Source organism: Podarcis raffonei, chromosome 3 (assembly GCF_027172205.1).
Source record: "Podarcis raffonei isolate rPodRaf1 chromosome 3, rPodRaf1.pri, whole genome shotgun sequence".
Classification (NCBI taxonomy): domain Eukaryota; kingdom Metazoa; phylum Chordata; class Lepidosauria; order Squamata; family Lacertidae; genus Podarcis; species Podarcis raffonei.
In genome coordinates this window covers 11,154,891-11,172,450 of record NC_070604.1, presented here as the reverse complement: position 1 = coordinate 11,172,450, position 17,560 = coordinate 11,154,891, and the positions used below count along the sequence as shown (strand labels likewise).

Below are 17,560 nucleotides of genomic sequence, written 5' to 3'. Positions count from 1 at the left end.
GGCGGAGTCGGCGGGGTGATCATTTAAGCGACGGAACCAAACACCTGCGCTTGCGCGCTCTGGCCGGACGGATGAGAGCGTGGCGACGCTTTACTCCGGAAGTGCCTTAGGATGCGGGACGGTTAAGGGAACCGGACCGGAAGTGGTGGGGGAGCGGGCTGCTCCGTCGGCCTCCTCGTTGCTCTGGGGAACAATGTGGCGGAGGAGCGTCCTCCTTCCCGGGAGCTTCTGTGCTGGCCTTCGCCCGGGAGCCCGGCTGCAGAGGGCCGTGCCTTGGGGCAGGTACAGCTGCGGAGCGTGGGAAGGTGACTCCCCACCTGGGGAGGCTGAGACTCGGCGCTCCTTTCCCAAGGTCTCCTGACCTTCGGGGGGGGGGGCAGCGCACAGAAATTGGAGAAGGGAAGAAAGCCCAGCCAGATGGGCGGGGTATAAATTATTATTATTATTGGGAAGCTTTTAATATTGTATTTTAATATTTTGCTGGAAGCCGCCCAGCCAGATGAGCAGGGTATTATTAATAATAATAATAATAATAATGTTGTTGTTAATAATACTATACAGTGGTACCTCAGGTTACATACGCTTCAGGTTACATACGCTTCAGGTTACAGACTCTGCTAACCCAGAAATAGTACCTCGGGTTAATAACTTTGCTTCAGGATGAGAACAGAAATCGTGCGACAGCAGCAGCGGGAGGCCCCATTAGCTAAAGTGGTGCTTTAGGTTAAGAACAGACCTCCGGAACGAATTAAGTACTTAACCCAAGGTACCACTGTACAATGATACATGTCTCCCCCAGCTTCATACATTTTGTGAGGGAAATGCAGCAAACATGCCCACCACTGTAAAATGTGTGCTGGCCTTCAGAGAGTTAGGTAAAGGGGCCCCTGACCATTAGGTCCAGTCGTGGCCAACTCTGGCGCTCATCTCGCTTTATTGGCTGAGGGAGCCAGCGTACAGCTTCCGGGTCATGTGGCCAGCATGACTAAGCCGCTTCTGGCGAACCAGAGCAGCGCACGGAAATGCCGTTTACCTTCCTGCCGGAGCGGTACCTATTTATCTACTTGCACTTTGACGTGCTTTTGAACTGCTAGGTTGGCAGGAGCAGGGACCGAGCAACAGAAGCTCACCCCGTCACGGGGATTCGAACCGCCGACCTTCTGATCGACAAGCCCTAGGCTCTGTGGTTTAACCCACAGCGCCACCCGTGTCCCAATAATAATAATAAAGATGATGATGTTGTTGTACAAGGGCAGCGTTTCCCAAACTCGGTCGCCATCTGCTTTGGACTACAGTTCCCATCATCCCTGGTACTGCCAGATAGTGATTGTGGGAGTTGTAGTCCAGCAACAGCTGGAGATCCAAGTTTGAGAAACGCTGTGCAGTACTCCTTCAGGTAGTGATAAAGCGGGATATCAAATCCAAACTCTTCTACTACTAGTGGAGAAGGTCTTGCACTGCCTTCCACTACTAATGTGTTGGATTGGTTGAATCTGGGCCTCAAGCACTGCAGTCTTGTACATGGTGCTACCATGTCTTCATTTGCCATGGGAATTAGGTTGTACAACAGAATTTCTGAGTGGCCAATATTTTATTTGCTTGTTAATTATGCTGTTTTAAATGTGTGTTCTGCTGTTGACCCGCTTTGTAATGATTTATTTTGAAATCTTCAAGATAAAATATTTTAATTGCGTGTTAATTGTGTTGCTTTATATTTGACTTTCTTCAGTAATGTTTTATTCCATGTTGTTTTATTTGATACTTTAATTTAGGTTGTAAACCCTTTCAGATTAAAAATATAAAGTGGTATAGAAATGAGTAATAATAATAATCCCCACTTTCCATATCATTTTAGTAAGACGCACAAGTACTTAGGCACCAGCCCTGTTTTGTCTACCAAAAAAGATGACCCTACTCCTCCAGTCAATATCAAAGATACAGAGACTTCACCAAAACAGGAGAAGAAACAGCAAGCAACCACAAAGAAGAATTTGCTAAATATCATTAGTGAAATGAAGGTAGAAATCAGTACAAGGAAGAAGTTCCAGATGTTGAAAGCCCAGAAGATTAAGGATCAAACAACCAACTTGCCAGAAAATATGGAGAGTACAAGTAGCATGTTCCAGAAAGCTACAGAAGACAAAGCTAAGAGGTAAATCTCTGGATACGTGTGTCTCATTCTCTTTGTCCATAAGTATCATGGATTTTGGAAAGTACATTCATTCATTGGGAGGTGTAGCTAAGAATGTTATCAACTCCCAGAGAAAATATGGAAGGCTTGATAAAAGGGCAACAATAGACATGAGTTCTGTCCCTTTCAGACAGAGTGAATCACTTTTGTAAAAGGCTGGGAGGAGGGACCTCCATTTATGCCCCCTTTTTTGGTTTTTCTGTAGAAAGTTGTTTCTTTGTTGGTCCTAGATAATACATTATGAACTATCCTCCTTTGTTGTTGTTGTTTAGTCGTTTAGTCGTGTCCGACTCTTCGTCTTCTTGATGTCTTCTGCTTCTGTTAGGTCCTTCCCACTTTTGTCCTTTATTATGGTAATCTTTGTACGAAATGTTCCTTTCATATCTCCAGTTTTCTTGATCAGATCTCTGGTTCTTCCCATTCTGTTGTTTTCCTCTATTTCTTTGCATTGCTCGTTTAAGAAGGCCTTCTTGTCTCTCCTTGCTATTTTTTGGAAATCTGCATTCGATTTCCTGTATCTTTCACTTTCTCCCTCGCATTTTCCTTGCTTTCTCTCCCCCGTTGGACAGCCACTTTGCTTTCTTGCATTTCCTTTTCATTGGGATGGTTTTCGTTGCTGCCTCCTGTATAATGTTACGAGCCTCCATCCATGGTTCTTCAGGCACCCTGTCCACCAAATCTAAATCCTTAAACCTGTTCCTCACTTCCACTGTGTATTCATAAGGGATTTGTTTAAATTGTATCTTACTGGCTTACTATCCTCCTAGATATTGGCAATGCTGGTGTGTGAAAAAGCTAAGAAGTGGGCTTCTCCCACATTACCTCAGCAGTGCAGAAAGGAGCTTTCCCGGTTAAACTCTTCTGTTGTTGGATTCTCAACATCCATCAACCCCAGCCAGCATAGCCAATAGTCAGGGATGCTGGGTGTTGCAGCCAGCAGTATCTGGAAGGTTGCAGGTTCCCTACTCCTGGCCTAGGGGGATCATGCTGATATTTTAGCAGGTAGTTACAAACTTGAGTCCACAAAACATGCTTTCTTCTACTTTATTAGCCGTATAACAATAAGCAGTATTAGAAAGCATGTAGTAATTTCACAGTAGCTTTTCTAATTGTGTCTATTTTCATATGAATACAATGTGGGAAACAATGAGCAAAGAAAAAATAGTACTTGTTTCGGCCCAGTATACCTGAAGGAGCATCTCCACCCCCATCGTTCTGCCCAGACACTGAGGTCCAGCTCCGAGGGCCTTCTGGCGGTTCCCTCACTGCGAGATGTGAGGTTACAGGGAACCAGACAGAAGGCCTTCTCGGTGGAACGCCTTCCCGTCAGATGTCAAGGAAGTAAGCAACTATCTGACTTTTAGAAGCCATCTGAAGGCAGCCCTGTTTAGGGAAGTTTTTAATATTTTGATGTTTTATTCTGTTTTTAATCTGTTGGGAGCTGCCCAGAGTAGCTGGGGAAACCCAGCCAGATGGGTGGGGTATAAATAATAAATAATAATAATTGTTGTTGTTGTTGTATTCCAGCAGTGAAACACTCAATCCAGAGCTGGTGGCAGCAGCCTCTGCTGTTGCATCGTCCCTCCCTTTTGACAGGAAAAGGACAGTTTCAGAATTGGTTCAGCTACTGAAAAAGCAGAAGGAAGTCACTGATGCACGTAAAAGCGAAGAAGTAACTGACATAAGGTTTGCAAACTACATGCTGTTCCCAATAGTATATTGTGATATTTGTCACACTGTTGGTCAAAAAACAAAGTGAAGGAGGTTGCTGATACAGTGGTACCTCGGGTTAAGTACTTAATTCATTCTGTTCTTAACCTGAAACTGTTCTTAACCTGAAGCACCACTTTAGCTAATGGGGCCTCCTGCTGCTGCCGCGCCGCCAGAGCACGATTTCTGTTCTCATCCTGAAGCAAAGTTCTTAACCTGAAGCTCTATTTCTGGGTTAGCGGAGTCTGTAACCTGAAGCGTATGTAACCTGAAGCGTATATAACCCAAGGTACCACTGTATTTGCTTTGTTTTGCTTTAAAATGTGCACCCTGCTTTTGGAGATGAAGGACTATAAGTGGCTTTATACACATAAATTTTTGGTTTTATTATGATGCTTTGAATAGGTTAAGGTAAAGGACCCCTGGATGGTTAAATCCAGTCAAATTTGACTATGGGGTGTGGTGTTCATCTCGCTTTCAGGCCGAGGGAGTCGGTGTTTGTCCACTGACAGCTTTTCCGGGTCATGTGGCCAGCATGACTAAATCGTTTCTGGCACAACGGTATACCATGATGAGTGCCGGAGTGCACAGAAATGCTGTTTACCTTCCCACCGCAGCAGTTCCTATTTATTTACTTGCGCTGGTATGCTTTCGAACTGCTAGGTTGGCAGGACCTGGGACAAAGCAACAGGAGCTCATTCCGTCACGCAGATTTGAACTGCTTACCTTACAATCGGCACGCTCAAGAGGCTCAGTGGTTTAGACTACAGCACCACCTATGTCCCTAATGCTTTGAATACACAATAAACATCTTATTTTTTGTTTTACCTATTCAAGAGAAGCAACATTTAAACACAAATTTATGGGCTAGCTTTGTCAGTGTTTCAAAACCATGGCTGCTTCCTGTCTTAAGTGTAACTGTCGCAAGCATGATGTTTGTGAACTGCCATATCACAATCATGATTCACAGCCATTAGTTATAAGCAACTACTACAAGATCTCTTTCCTCCTGACTTCAGGTTTTCTCCATATTCATGGGGATCACACTTGTGCTATGAAATTTCATTCCATTTCTATTTTTCCAGTTTGAGATAATCCCCTGAATAGTGCCTAATCTCCAGTCCAGATACTATATATTAGCAGTAAGAACAACAGTGCCTTGTGGCACCTGAAAGGCTAACAGAATTTTAAAGCTATGCCTTTGGAAGATATAATAGCAGTGTTTCCTAACTCAATGACATCCCCATATTTTATTAGAATTCTCTTATTTCCTTCCTAACTGTCAGTAATAAGAATGATGCATAAAAAAGGTTTTGTTACTGGGCACTACTGGTTGCTCTTCTCCAAGTTAAATATTTGCCTGTTAGCAAAATCTTCTGGCACTTCTCCATTATAGTTCCCTATCAAACAAAACAGTGGCTGTGTTAATATCCACCAATTCCATTTTAAGTACCAAGTAGGCTAGGTCTATTGCACAACCCTCTTTCATAAGGGCCAGTTACCTTTTCAAATAGAAATAAGGGGATCACTGCTGTACCTTCTTAATTATGGGCTCATTCAGAACTTCCTTTTGTGCCACACTTCCCAGGCAGAGGTCCGCACTTAAAAGTCCTGTGTCCGAGCGGTTTGGTTTGGTTTTTGTCCCTGGCTTGTACTTTCCTTAGGAAAACCCATGTTTTACTGCTGAATCAGATCAAATGGCACTAGGGTTTGCCATTTGCTCTGTTTCAGTGGTAAAACGCAGGTTTTCCCAGGGAAAGTGCTGGGACAAAAAGCAAACAAAAAACACCATTTGGAAAGGGAGCTTTCTGCCAGTAAATCATAGCTAAGCTGTTCTCCATTTGTAGTAGCATGTATTACCAGTGGGTGTCACTGCTTTACAGAGTCTTCGTCCATCAGTTTGTTTTGCAGAACAGGAAGCACTGAATGTTTGCTAAATGGAACTAACAACACTGCAGAATTTTGAGGAGGAATGAGGTTTCTCTCAGTGAGTGGAAGTTACGGCATCATTTTACAAAAACACCAAAGGGTTGAGCTTCATTACAAACAAAATCTAGAATTTAGGAGACATCCTGAATGTCCCAGCCTTCACATTAAAGGTGATAGTTATTATTCCAAGATTATTCTAAATGTTTAGAATGATGTACAGGTGGTTTGCAATCTGCTTACTATCAGAGATAAAATAATTATTGTGTCTCAGCCCATTCTCTTTGCCCAAGTATTTATTTAAATCCTGTATACTTGTCATATCCTGGCCGATGTTCTAGACAGCCTTTGATAATCATAAACCACCTTGACACTTTTGCTACAGTCTCACTTGCAGTTGTCTGAACTATGTGTTAAGAGGCAATTGTTCCTTGTCTGTTGAAGGTTTGGCCCTTACATTACTAGGCCTCATTGCCCTTCTCCCTCCCACACTCCCTATGGAGGAGAAGGGAGGGTCTCCCCTTTACCCTCCAAATACCCACTGAAGAGATGCAGTGTGTGGTTTAGCAACCACACGCCAAAGGAAACCCTGCCTTCAAACCCACTTCTCTCTACCTTGTGACCACCTTGGTCTACAAATGGTGGCCACTGAGGAGGCATTTTTCAGTCCTTGTCTGCTTGCTTTTGTCAGCCATCACAATTAAATCTCCCCTTCATTCTTGATCCTGCCTTGCATTTGTGTGCTACTGTCTGCTCCAGAGAAGACATGTGTTCTGAGGGAGCAGTAGGATGTTTTACACAGACACCCATATTTTTGTGCAAGAATTAAGGAAGTTCAGAGCCTCCTATTCCCCCCCCCCCTTGATCATTCCTCTAGCACATCTATACACAGAAACCCATTTTACCATTGTGAGGTGAGAAAGTAAATGGCTTGAACAGGAGCAACAGAATATTGCACTGAAACTCACAGATCGTGCCGCAGAGCTCATAGCAATAATAATAATAATAATAATAATAATAATAATAATAATAATAATAATAATTTATTATTTATACCCCGCCCATCTGGCTGGGTTTCCCCAGCTACTCTGGGCGGCTTCCAACAAAACACTAAAATACAATAACCTATTAAACTTTAAATCTTCCCTAAATAGGGCTGCCTTTAGATGTCTTCTCAAAGTTTGGTGGTTATTTTTCTCTATGACATCTGGTGGGAGGGCGTTCCACAGGGCGGGTGCCACTACCGAGAAGGCCCTCTGCCTGGTTCCCTGTAACTTGGATTCTCGCAGTGAGGGAACCGCCATAAGGCCCTCGGCGCTGGACCTCAGTGTCTGGGCAGAAAGATGGAGGTGGAGACGCTCCGTCAGGTATACTGGACCAAGGCCGTTTAGGGCTTTAAAGGTCAGCACCAACACTTTGAATTGTGCTCGGAAACGTACTGGGAGCCAGTGTTTTAGCAAGGTTTTGATATGGTGGTGATAATGGTAAATGTGGTTCACTTTTCTGCTGCCATTGCAGTCATCAAGCTGTTGTTGACTGGAAACAATTGGGTGATGAGGGGCCTGTGAACTACCTGAACTGCTTCACCTGGAGGGGAAGTAATTTACAGGTCTTACCAGCCAGCCAGGTGGAGCCTAAGCCTGAGGCACTGCCTGCTTGCCACTCCTGCAGTTTTACTTTTATGACCCTTGAGAATGTGTTGACTAGTGCTTAGGACTAGCTGTGCCATCACATATAGCCTAGATCCCTTTCTCTACTTGTGAATTGGCTGTTTCAAAGTGTTCTGTGTGCTGCTTCCTTCACAAATAGGAAGTTTTGTCTGATGTAAAGCTCTTAATTCTTCTCAGAAGTTGGGAAGTATGTGTATAGTCAAACTGCGTTGATGTAGCTGCACTGGTGAGAGAGTCAGTTTTATTGTATGTAGCCAAAGGCCTTTACAGTGGAAGACAGTGAATAAAAGGAAACTTTCATCTAAAATCATGCATAGCTTTGCTGATTATCTGTTGGCATCCATGCTCAATTCAGTGTACTGTACAAGATTAAACTAACAAGTCCTGCTAGCGAGGGCTCTTGCTAGTGCAGTAAGGCTTTCCCCCTCTCCTCCCCCCTCCCTGGTTCTGGGGTTTGGGGAGAATCTCCAGAACAAGGCACAGTTGGAGGAAAGGGGGTATTGTTCTGTCTGGCAAGCTTAAATGTTTGTGGTTGTCACAGCCCTATGCTGAATTATTCCTAATATCGTACGCTCTTAGTGACCTACAATGCCCTTCAAAGTCTGCAATCTGCATATCTAGGAAACGAATTCTTCCCACGAATGCTCTCTTCCTTCTCCACCTTTTCAGATCTGTTGTTAGAAAACAAAACATCAATGGGGGAAGAGCAAGGCTTTCTCTAGAGCAGTCCAAACGTTTTAGAAGTCATGCCCTTGTAACAGCTATATGTCTCAGTTGACATGTGGAGGAAATCCATGTTCTAGTAAGATTTTTAGGGAGTGGAGCACCCCGTGACATTGCTGCTTTGTGTGATTGGTTCAGGGGTGTCGATGGTAACCTTAAGCATTTTACTGCAGGCTAATTATATTTTAGGGATGGGGGTGGCGCTGTGGGTTAAACCACAGAGCCTCGGACTTGCTGATCAGAAGGTTGGCGGTTCGAATCCCTGCGATGGGGTGAGCTCCCGTTGCTCGGTCCCTGCTCCTGCCTACCTAGCAGTTCGAAAGCACATCAAAGTGCAAGTAGATAAATAGGTACCGCTCCAGCGGGAAGGTAAACGGCGTTTCTGTGTGCTGCTCTGGTTCACCAGAAGCGGCTTAGTCATGCTGGCCACATGACCTGGAAGCTGTACGCCGGCTCCCTCAGCCAATAAAGCGAGATGAGCACCGCAACCCCAGAGTCGGCCACAACTGGACCTAATGGTCAGGGGTCCCTTTACCTTTACCTAATTATATTGTAAACTGAGAATTATTTTGTTAAACTGGAAAACAGGTGGGAGATACGGGGTGTGTGTGGGTTTTTTAACGTAACTGAATATCACAGGAAGGTTGATAATGTGAAAAGAGTATTGCTGGGCTGTACTGAGCATGTTACTTAACAGACATTGATCTTAATTTCAGCAACATCGTTGCAAACATGAAGATTGGGAGAAATCCACCGGCAAGGGATGCTGCTAGCCCAACCAATCAAATTCGGTTTGATGATGATGATGGACGAGGTTTTATGCATGAAAGAACACTTGCTGGTAGAATGAGAAGGTACTTTTTCTAGCGTTCCTTGGCATATTCTACTTCCTGATAGAAAGCATCTTTGTTACACTCAAAAGGGGTTATATGGTGATGGTCAAATGCCAGTTGGCACATTCAGTGAAAGATGGCTGAATAGGAGGGACTGTGCTGTGTTTGAGATCAGATGACGTCCAGAGCATTTAGTCTGAAAGACCTATCCTACAACCCCCTTGGGTGTTAAGATCAGCAGAGAGGGGCCTTCTTGGGAGTTCCAATGCCCTAAGAAGTTTATTTATTTTTATTAATTTTCCAAAAAAATTTAAACAAGCAAACATACATACATCCTGTTTGAATCTTGGTAACATTATTAAGTGACTTCCTCAAATCCCCTTGGTTGAATTTCATTATATTATCCTTTTAATATAATCCAAAATCAATTTTCTCAAAAAATTAACTCGATCACTTAACATCTTTCATTCTTTCTAATTTAGCTTTAAACATCTTAAATCCTATCCTTACATATTTTAATCGTAAGCCTATCTAATATTTGCAAGCTTTTCCAGTTAAGTTATGTCAGAGGCTCAGGAGCAGAAGCACAGGGGAGAGAGCAAATAGAGAGCAGAGGAGAGGAATCCGAGGGGAGCGTAGGGGAATATGACAGTGGCCCGAGAGATTCCATGAGCTTCTCCAGCGAATCAGAAGATTCCCAGAAGGGGGCGCCTATGGTAAGGGCAAGGGGGGTCCCAGGGGGGACGCTCCAGAAACAAGGGACCAGCGGGGACTCCCAAGGGAGCAGCGGAGGATCAGGACCAGTTCCCCCACCAGAGCACAGTGGGGGGGAAGAGTCACATGAGTCAGGACCAGCCTCTCCTCCAGCGGGGAGAGAAGATGAGTCAGGGATAACCACGCCCCCATCGGGAAGTGGGGAAACGGAGGGAAGGCCAGGTCCAGCTAGCCTCCCCGAAAGAGGGAGCAGTGACACAAGTGTAACGGTCAGAAGGAAAGTGGGAGGCTGCGCGCGCGCGCCAAGTTCAAATGTGGAGGAGCAGAAATGTGGACAGCAGAAAACCCGGATTGGGAGCCAGGTCCAAAAGCCCGAAGGAGGGAGGGGGAAGAGTCAGGGGACTCAGCGTCAGAGGAGTCTAGGAAGGCTGAGACTCCGACTAGCAGGAGGGCCCAGAGAAGGAAGGAACAGAGGAAGAGGTGGAGTAAGGCTAGAATCTTAAACTGGTGTCAAGGGGGAGGAGATTCAGATGGAGCTTCGACGGTCTAAGGTACAGACGTAGCGTTGCACGCTGCGCGTGTGGAAGTGAAACTGAACTTCAATAAAGACTTTTATACTAGAGAAGGAAGCAGCGTTGGTCTTGTGTGAGCTGGGACCTTGGGCAGCGCTGACAAGTTATTTTAACATATTTAACTAAATAGTCTTTAAATTTTGTCCATTCTTCCTGGTACTCCTCCTCCTCCTCCTGGTCGCGGACTCTTCCAGTCAGGTCGGCTAGCTCCGAAAAGTCCATCATCTTCATCTGCCAATCTTTCACTGTTGGTACTTCTTGTGTTTTCCAATTCTTCGCTAACAAAATTCCTGCTGCGGTTGTGCCCTAAGAAGTTTAGGTGTTGTTGACCAGGAGAAGGCATTCTCTGTGGCAGCTCCTCTGTGGTCGAATTCCCTCCCAAAGAGGTACACCTGCCACCTTCATTATATACCTTCCACCATATGATGAATACTTGGCCTTTGACACATGAGACATGTGTTTTGGGGACCCACCCTATTCCTGTGACTAGTTTGCTTTAAATTTATTTCATGCTGAATTTTGGATTGTTGTGAGTTACCCTGGGTTCAGGGCAGGTAATAAATATAAATAATAACAAATTCCTATGAAGTTCTGGGCTCACTACCTCTGAGAAGTGGAGCACTGTTTTGGCCTAAATACAATTTTATAAACAACTTTTGAAATGTTAGTAGTCTTGGTAAATAGCTTCACTTGCATTTGTTTGGAGAGTACAGAACAAGGCAGACTGTTGAATCCTGCCCTCAACCACTGGGAATCTTCTTATTCAACAAGCCCTCTGGTTTTTTGAAGTTTCATCATTCATTGCCTGTGCACTTGCAAGTGCATCTTTGTAGTCATAAGGGCTAGGAGATTGTTTTGTTCATTAAGAACAGGAACAAAAAGTAGTATAAACAGGCTGTTCAGTATGTGCATATTCTGGCATCACATTTAGAAACTCACCTGGGTTTGTGCAGTACAGATTCACAGTGCTATCCCCAGCGGAACCCCAGGCAGAACACTTGTTGTTGTTGTTTCGTCATTTAGTCGTGTCCGACTCTTCGTGACCCCCTGGACCAGGGCACGCCAGGCACTCCTGTCTTCCACTGCCTCCCACAGTTTGGTCAGACTCATGCTGGTAGCTTCGAGAACACTGTCCAACCATCTCGTCCTCTGTCGTCCCCTTCTCCTTGTGCCCTCCATCTTTCCCAACATCAGGGTCTTTTCCAGGGAGTCTTCTCATGAGGTGGCCAAAGTATTGGAGCCTCAGCTTCAGGATCTGTCCTTCCAGTGAGCACTCAGGGCTAATTTCCTTAAGAATGGATGCGTTTGATCTTCTTGCAGTCCATGGGACTCTCAAGAGTCTCCTCCAGCACCATAATTCAAAAGCATCAATTCTTCGGCGATCAGCCTTCTCTATGGTCCAGCTCTCACTTCCATACATCACTACTGGGAAAACCATGGCTTTAACTATACGGACCTTTGTTGGCAAGGTGATGTCTCTGCTATTACACTATTACTGCTATTTTAATAGACCCCCCCTATTTTTTTACCTAGAAAAGGACTGTTTTCAGGGAAAAGACTTGATATTTTTACTCCTACTTCTGAAACAGAGGAAGCACTTGAAACAGGTGAGTTGAAAAACGGTAGGAACAAAAAAGCAAACAAGATAATTTAATATAACAAAACTCAACCTGTGGCAATACAGTGTTGTCCTAAGGAAGTGGCTTGTGTGCTATGTGTCCGTAGCTTAGAAAAGATGAATTTCTTAATGGAATCTGGTTCTCAAAGCTGCCTCACTGTAAAATGAATAATTTTGATGCTGGAGAGAATTAATAATTGTGTGTGAATCTTTGTGTGCAGCTCAACCTTTGTGGTGATTTCGTTGGTATGTTTTGGGCGGCCAGCTTAAAGCTGCACATCTATGTGGTACAAAAAGCTGAGTTTGCAGTCAACACTGCACATTCCTGGCTGCAAAGGAAAAATTGGAAGCACCTTCAGAGCATGCGTGCAACGCTTTCCTTTGAAGATGGGTCACCTGACATCATGATTACTAGCTTTTCCTCCAATCTGAATTGGGGAGAAATATATGATTTATTATGAATCCAAATATTTGATCCTAAGTTGTTGTAAAGGTTTGTTTCTGGGGTTAGATGGGATTTTTTTGGGGGGGGGGGTTCCTGAGGGCCTCTCATCAACCTCCCTCAATCTCTTTCACACTTTTGAATACATTCAGTTGCTTACATGCGGAATTCACAATCCACAAAATCTGTATTACTAGAACTGCCCAAGTGTATCCCAACTTTCTTAGAAGAGAGAAGGATGAATTTCCTGATGCATTATTTTGTTTCCTGGTAATTAAGTCCTTTGACGTTTATGTTGAACTAGATACCGTGGACCTAATTCAGAGAAAATGGGGACCTTTCATTGGGACTGAAGCATATGACAACTTTTTCTATATTGTGCTCCTGTTCCATATAATAGTAACAATAATATCAAGCAAACACCCATTCCCTTTCGTGCCAAATTCTGAAAATATTGTGATTTCTGTTAATCCAGCCAGTCTTGAGGCTAGTAAAGTACAGGCAACCCTGTGTGGAAAATGAGGAGAAAAAGCCCTGTGCTGAAAAGGCAACTCCTTGTTTTTAATATTATGACCTGAGAATTAGTTTGTTTTCATAATTCTGGCACTGAATGGGCTTATATTGCAACAGCACAAAGAAGCAGCTATTACAGAAACTGCAGCTCTTCTAGGTTTTGTTAAAGTTAGCAATCCTGATTGTTTTTTGTCATCTCCAGCCACCAGCAATTGCATGGCAAATGTTGGCTTGTTGGCTTATTTGTTTCCTTTTGTAAACAGTGACACCACCAACACTTTGGGATCTGGAGCTTGCAAAAGAAATTGAAGCTGTCTGTCAGCAAGGACCTCAGAATGGCTTTGAGGAGATGATACAGTGGACTAAGGAGGGGAAACTATGGGAATTTCCAATCAACAACGAAGCTGGTATGTGCCTTGAAAAGTTCTTGGCTTGTCCGGTTTTGCTTTCTTCGGCATTTTCTTCAGAAATTTTGGACTATAACTCTATCAGCTTTAGCCAGCACAGGGCGTGGGGGAGTTGTAGTTCAAAATATGTGGAGGGCACCAGGATGGGGAAGGCTCTCCTATACTAATTTATCAAAGATGTGAGGAATTGCTCTTGGAAGTTTCATACTAGGTTTTGTTTTGTTTTTATAATCTTTATGGAAAAATATGAAGTATAAAATTAGAAGCGTACAAGGCAAAATAAGACGTGAAAAGAATAGAATAAAAGATAATAACACCCATGTAAAACAAAACAAAAACAGTATAAACATTACATGATGGTTATTGTAGTTAACCTAAACTTAACCTAATGCAGTGTTTATGAAAATGAATTCCAAATATCATAAAATTTCATGGCAAGTCTACGTTTGTATGCAACTGGTTCATGTGTTGCAAGTTTGTACATATCTTCTATCCATTCGTTGAAGGGAGCTGAAAACACAGTACAGTGGTACCTCAGGTTACATACGCTTCGGGTTACATACGCTTCAGGTTACAGACTCCGCTAACCCAGAAATATTACCTCGGGTCAAGAACTTTGCTTCAGGATGAGAACAGAAATTGTGCGGCAGTGGCGCGGCAGCAGCGGGAGGCCCTATTAGCTAAAGTGGTGCTTCAGGTTAAGAACAGCTTCAGGTTAAGAAGTACTTAACCCGAGGTACCACTGTACTTCCAAATGAACACAGTTCACACATCAAGGGGAGGCCTATCACAGGGGTGGCCAAATCCCAAGAGGCTGTGATCAGAGTTACCAACTGGCAGGGGTTCAGGTCAAAGTTGTTGAGCTCTTTTTTTAGGAAGGAAAGCACTGTTTTGGGGGGTTCAGGTCAAAGTGTTTTTTTAGGGAGGAGGAGGGAAGCCTCAATTTTTAGGACTGCAAGGGAAAAATGTTGAGCTTATATTTGGGGAACCAAAGTTGTTGAGCTTCTTTGGGGGGGAGCCAGTGATCTACCACAGATGTCCAGTGATCTACCGGTAGATCACAATCTACCTGTTGGACGTGCCTGGCCTATCAAATAATAAAGACACTTTGCAGTTCAGTCACAAGCGGAGCCATAATCTTATTATAGTTGGTAGAAGCATAGTAAATTTAAATTAACTGGAGCAATGCAGCAAAACAGTGGATCGCCTCAAAATACTTTAAAAGCCTTGCATCCCCCTAACCAGTCAGTTGTTACACTGAATTTTAAAGCTGTTTTGCATTTTAAAAGACTTAAACATCAAGCTGGCTTTTTAACGTTCAGGAATACCAATTAATATGGATAACTTAAGCTTTTAAGCCATTTAGTGATGCATTTTCTAATTCTGGTGTTTTGCTAAATTGATTTAGTGAAACAAAATTCATAGGCATATCATAAAGAGGATCTTTAATTCTTGGTGAAGCAAATTAGTTCTGTGACTGGAATAAATTACATGACTCAATAAAATGGATTGGAGTAGCTCCACTGAAATCAATGGAATTCATGTTAGTCATGACTCAGTCCCATTGATCAGTGAGTTTACTGTAAGTATGGCTAAGTTTGGATCCCGCTTTATATGTATTTTGCATTTTCAACATTTTCTAGGACAAAATAATGGTGGCAAGGAAAGGGATGGTATATATGGAAGATAAATCCCACTAAATCTTTTCTGTGTTCATTCTCTGGCTAACAGCTTAACTGTTAATTTTGCAGTGATCTGACAGTTATTGTGGTTGACTTTGTTAGGACTTGAAGATGATGCAGAATTTTATGAGCATATATTTCTGGATAAATACTTGGAAGACTTCCCCAAGGAGGAATCAATTCGCCATTTCATGGAACTTGTAACCTGTGGACTTTCCAAAAACCCATACTTAAGCGTTCAAGAAAAGGTAGAACATATAGCATGGTTCCGGAATTACTTCAAGGAAAAGGAAGAGTTGCTTAAGGAAATTGAAGCACATCGGAAGGAAGTCTTGCTTCAAATGGAGAATCAGTCGAAGTGAAGACTTCTAAAAGAAAATGATGCGTTTATGTAAATACATATTGGACAGTTACAGAAGCTAATGTGGAGAAGAGATGAACTGATAAAAAAGATTATTAAAACCGCTGGTCATGTCTGTTATTTTAGGAGAAGATGGTGGTCAGCATTTCAAAATTGGGCAACCACTTCGCACCGTATTTTTCGCTCTATAAGACGCACCAGACCACAAGACGCACCTAGTTTTTGGAGGAGGAAAACAAGAAAAAAAATATTCTGAATCTCAGAAGCCAGAACAGCAAGAGGGATCGCTGCGCAGTGAAAGCAGCAATCCCTCTTGCTGTTCTGGCTTCTGGAATAGCTGCACAGCCTGCATTCGCTCCATAAGACGCACACACATTTCCCCTTACTTTTTAGGAGGGGAAAAGTGAGTCTTATAGAGCAAAAAATATGGTAATTCTTTTTGCAGATTGTTCAACATAATCCTTGATGCACTTGACATGGAAGTGGATCACAGAAAAGGTCCAGCTTGTATTCAGATCATAAACCTGACTGATAAAACTTCTTCCAGTGAGATATGAATGGTATGTGTATCTTGAAGGCCATAAACAACTACTTTCCTTTTGTTTCCAGAAAAACTCTGGTAAAACCACTTAGATTTAACTGTGGCTTGAATACCCTCATCCAAATTAACCATCCTTGCCAAAAACTGGTTCTGATCAAAATTTGCTGCTCCAGGGTCTGATGAATATAAGAAATAGAGTTGTGTGATCTCACTCATCACTCATCTGTATATCTGTATAAAATAACTAGGGGCTACTGCCCATGCTGGCATTGCTTGCCAACTCTGCCAACCCTCCCATGTCAACTCACTTCCTCCCTTTACACCGCACAAAAATGTCCCATCCCCTCACAACTCCAAGTCCCTATATGCCTTCACAGTTCCTCTGTATCCCTTCATCCCTGTTGTTCAAATAGCCCAATTTAAAACCTCTTTTGCTCCCCTCCCACAACCTGACTTCATGCAATTCCAGGACTGAGATGTGGCCCTGCAAATCCTCCAGTGGGGCTGTGTGATGATAGCCTTACATTTTTATGTATGTAGGAAGATACCGGGATAGAATTTAATCGTGAAGGATTTGAACGCAACTTCTGCCCCTATTCTTTCTTTTTAAAAAAACAAAACATCCAGATAGCATCTGAATTAACTCAGCACCGCTTCCTTTAATTCGACCATATCTTGCTGCTGCTTAATGAATCAGTTTCTGAAGGTTCCCCTTTCATTGCGGAATAGAAAAGGGTTGAATCATGGTATTCTCTCCCACAAGATGTCAGCATTTATCTATTTTCCTAGGCTTGATGTAGGCTTCCTCTGCTCAGACTTTTAACGAAGAGTAACCTAGTGATAACCGAACAACAACCTGCAAGAGAAGTTATTATTACAAAATGAGTCGGGGGGCGGGGACTGACAAAAAACCCAGTCTCTGCCATGTTCCTTGGTAGCTGCTTTTAACTCTTAAATTCTGAATACAGCATTTTCTTCAACACAAGATGAAATACATTGGGAGTGTATCCATGCAGCCCAGAAAGCCTCCTAGTGCAATAAAACTTGGGAAGGGCTAATATGGAAACTTTAAAAGGAGTGGGGATAGGCTCCTTCAGGAAGAAGTGTAGGATATAAATTAATTAAAGGTAAAGGGACCCCTGACCATTAGGTCCAGTCAATGCCGACTCTAGGGTTGTGGCGCTCATCTCGCTTTACTGGCCAAGGGAGCCGGTGTACAGCTTCTGGGTCATGTGGCCAGCATGACTAAGCCGCTTCTGGCGAACCAGAGCAGCGCACGGAAACGCCGTTTACCTTCCCGCCGGAGCGGTGCCTATTTATCTACTTGCACTTCGTGCTTTTGAACTGCTAGGTTGGCAGGAGCAGGGACCGAGCAACGGGAGCTCACCCCGTCACGGGGATTTGAACCGCCGACCTTCTGATCAGCAAGTCCTAGGCTCTGGTTTAACCCACAGCGCCACCCGCGTCCCTATAAATTAATTAAATATGCAAATAGAAAGCCTGCCTTTATGCCTTATTTCTTGGCCTGACCGGCGGGAACATTGGTGGCAACAAATTCAGCAGCAAACCAAACAGAAACCTGCTAGTGCAAATGTTCATTTATATTCCCACCACCAGAACTGCTCTGCAAATAACAGGCGTATGTTATCAGCACTTG

At 43.4% G+C, this 17,560-nt stretch overlaps 1 protein-coding gene across 2 annotated transcripts; it reads left to right on the top strand.

The window, feature by feature from the left end:
- Positions 1–116: 116 nt before the first annotated feature.
- MRPS31 (mitochondrial ribosomal protein S31) lies at positions 117–15,463 on the top strand. Of its 2 annotated transcripts, none has more exons than XM_053380539.1 (7): positions 117–282; positions 1,856–2,152; positions 3,719–3,877; positions 8,937–9,074; positions 11,873–11,961; positions 13,176–13,319; positions 15,104–15,463. In XM_053380539.1, the coding sequence occupies exons 1-7, from the start codon at positions 194–196 to the stop codon at positions 15,361–15,363; spliced, it is 1,176 nt and encodes a 391-aa protein (XP_053236514.1). In that variant the 5' UTR covers positions 117–193; the 3' UTR covers positions 15,364–15,463. The 2 variants fall into 2 exon arrangements, with proteins under 2 accessions (XP_053236514.1, XP_053236515.1); XM_053380540.1 differs by having other exon boundaries at positions 118–282; positions 11,873–11,946.
- The last annotated feature ends 2,097 nt before the right edge of the window (positions 15,464–17,560 follow it).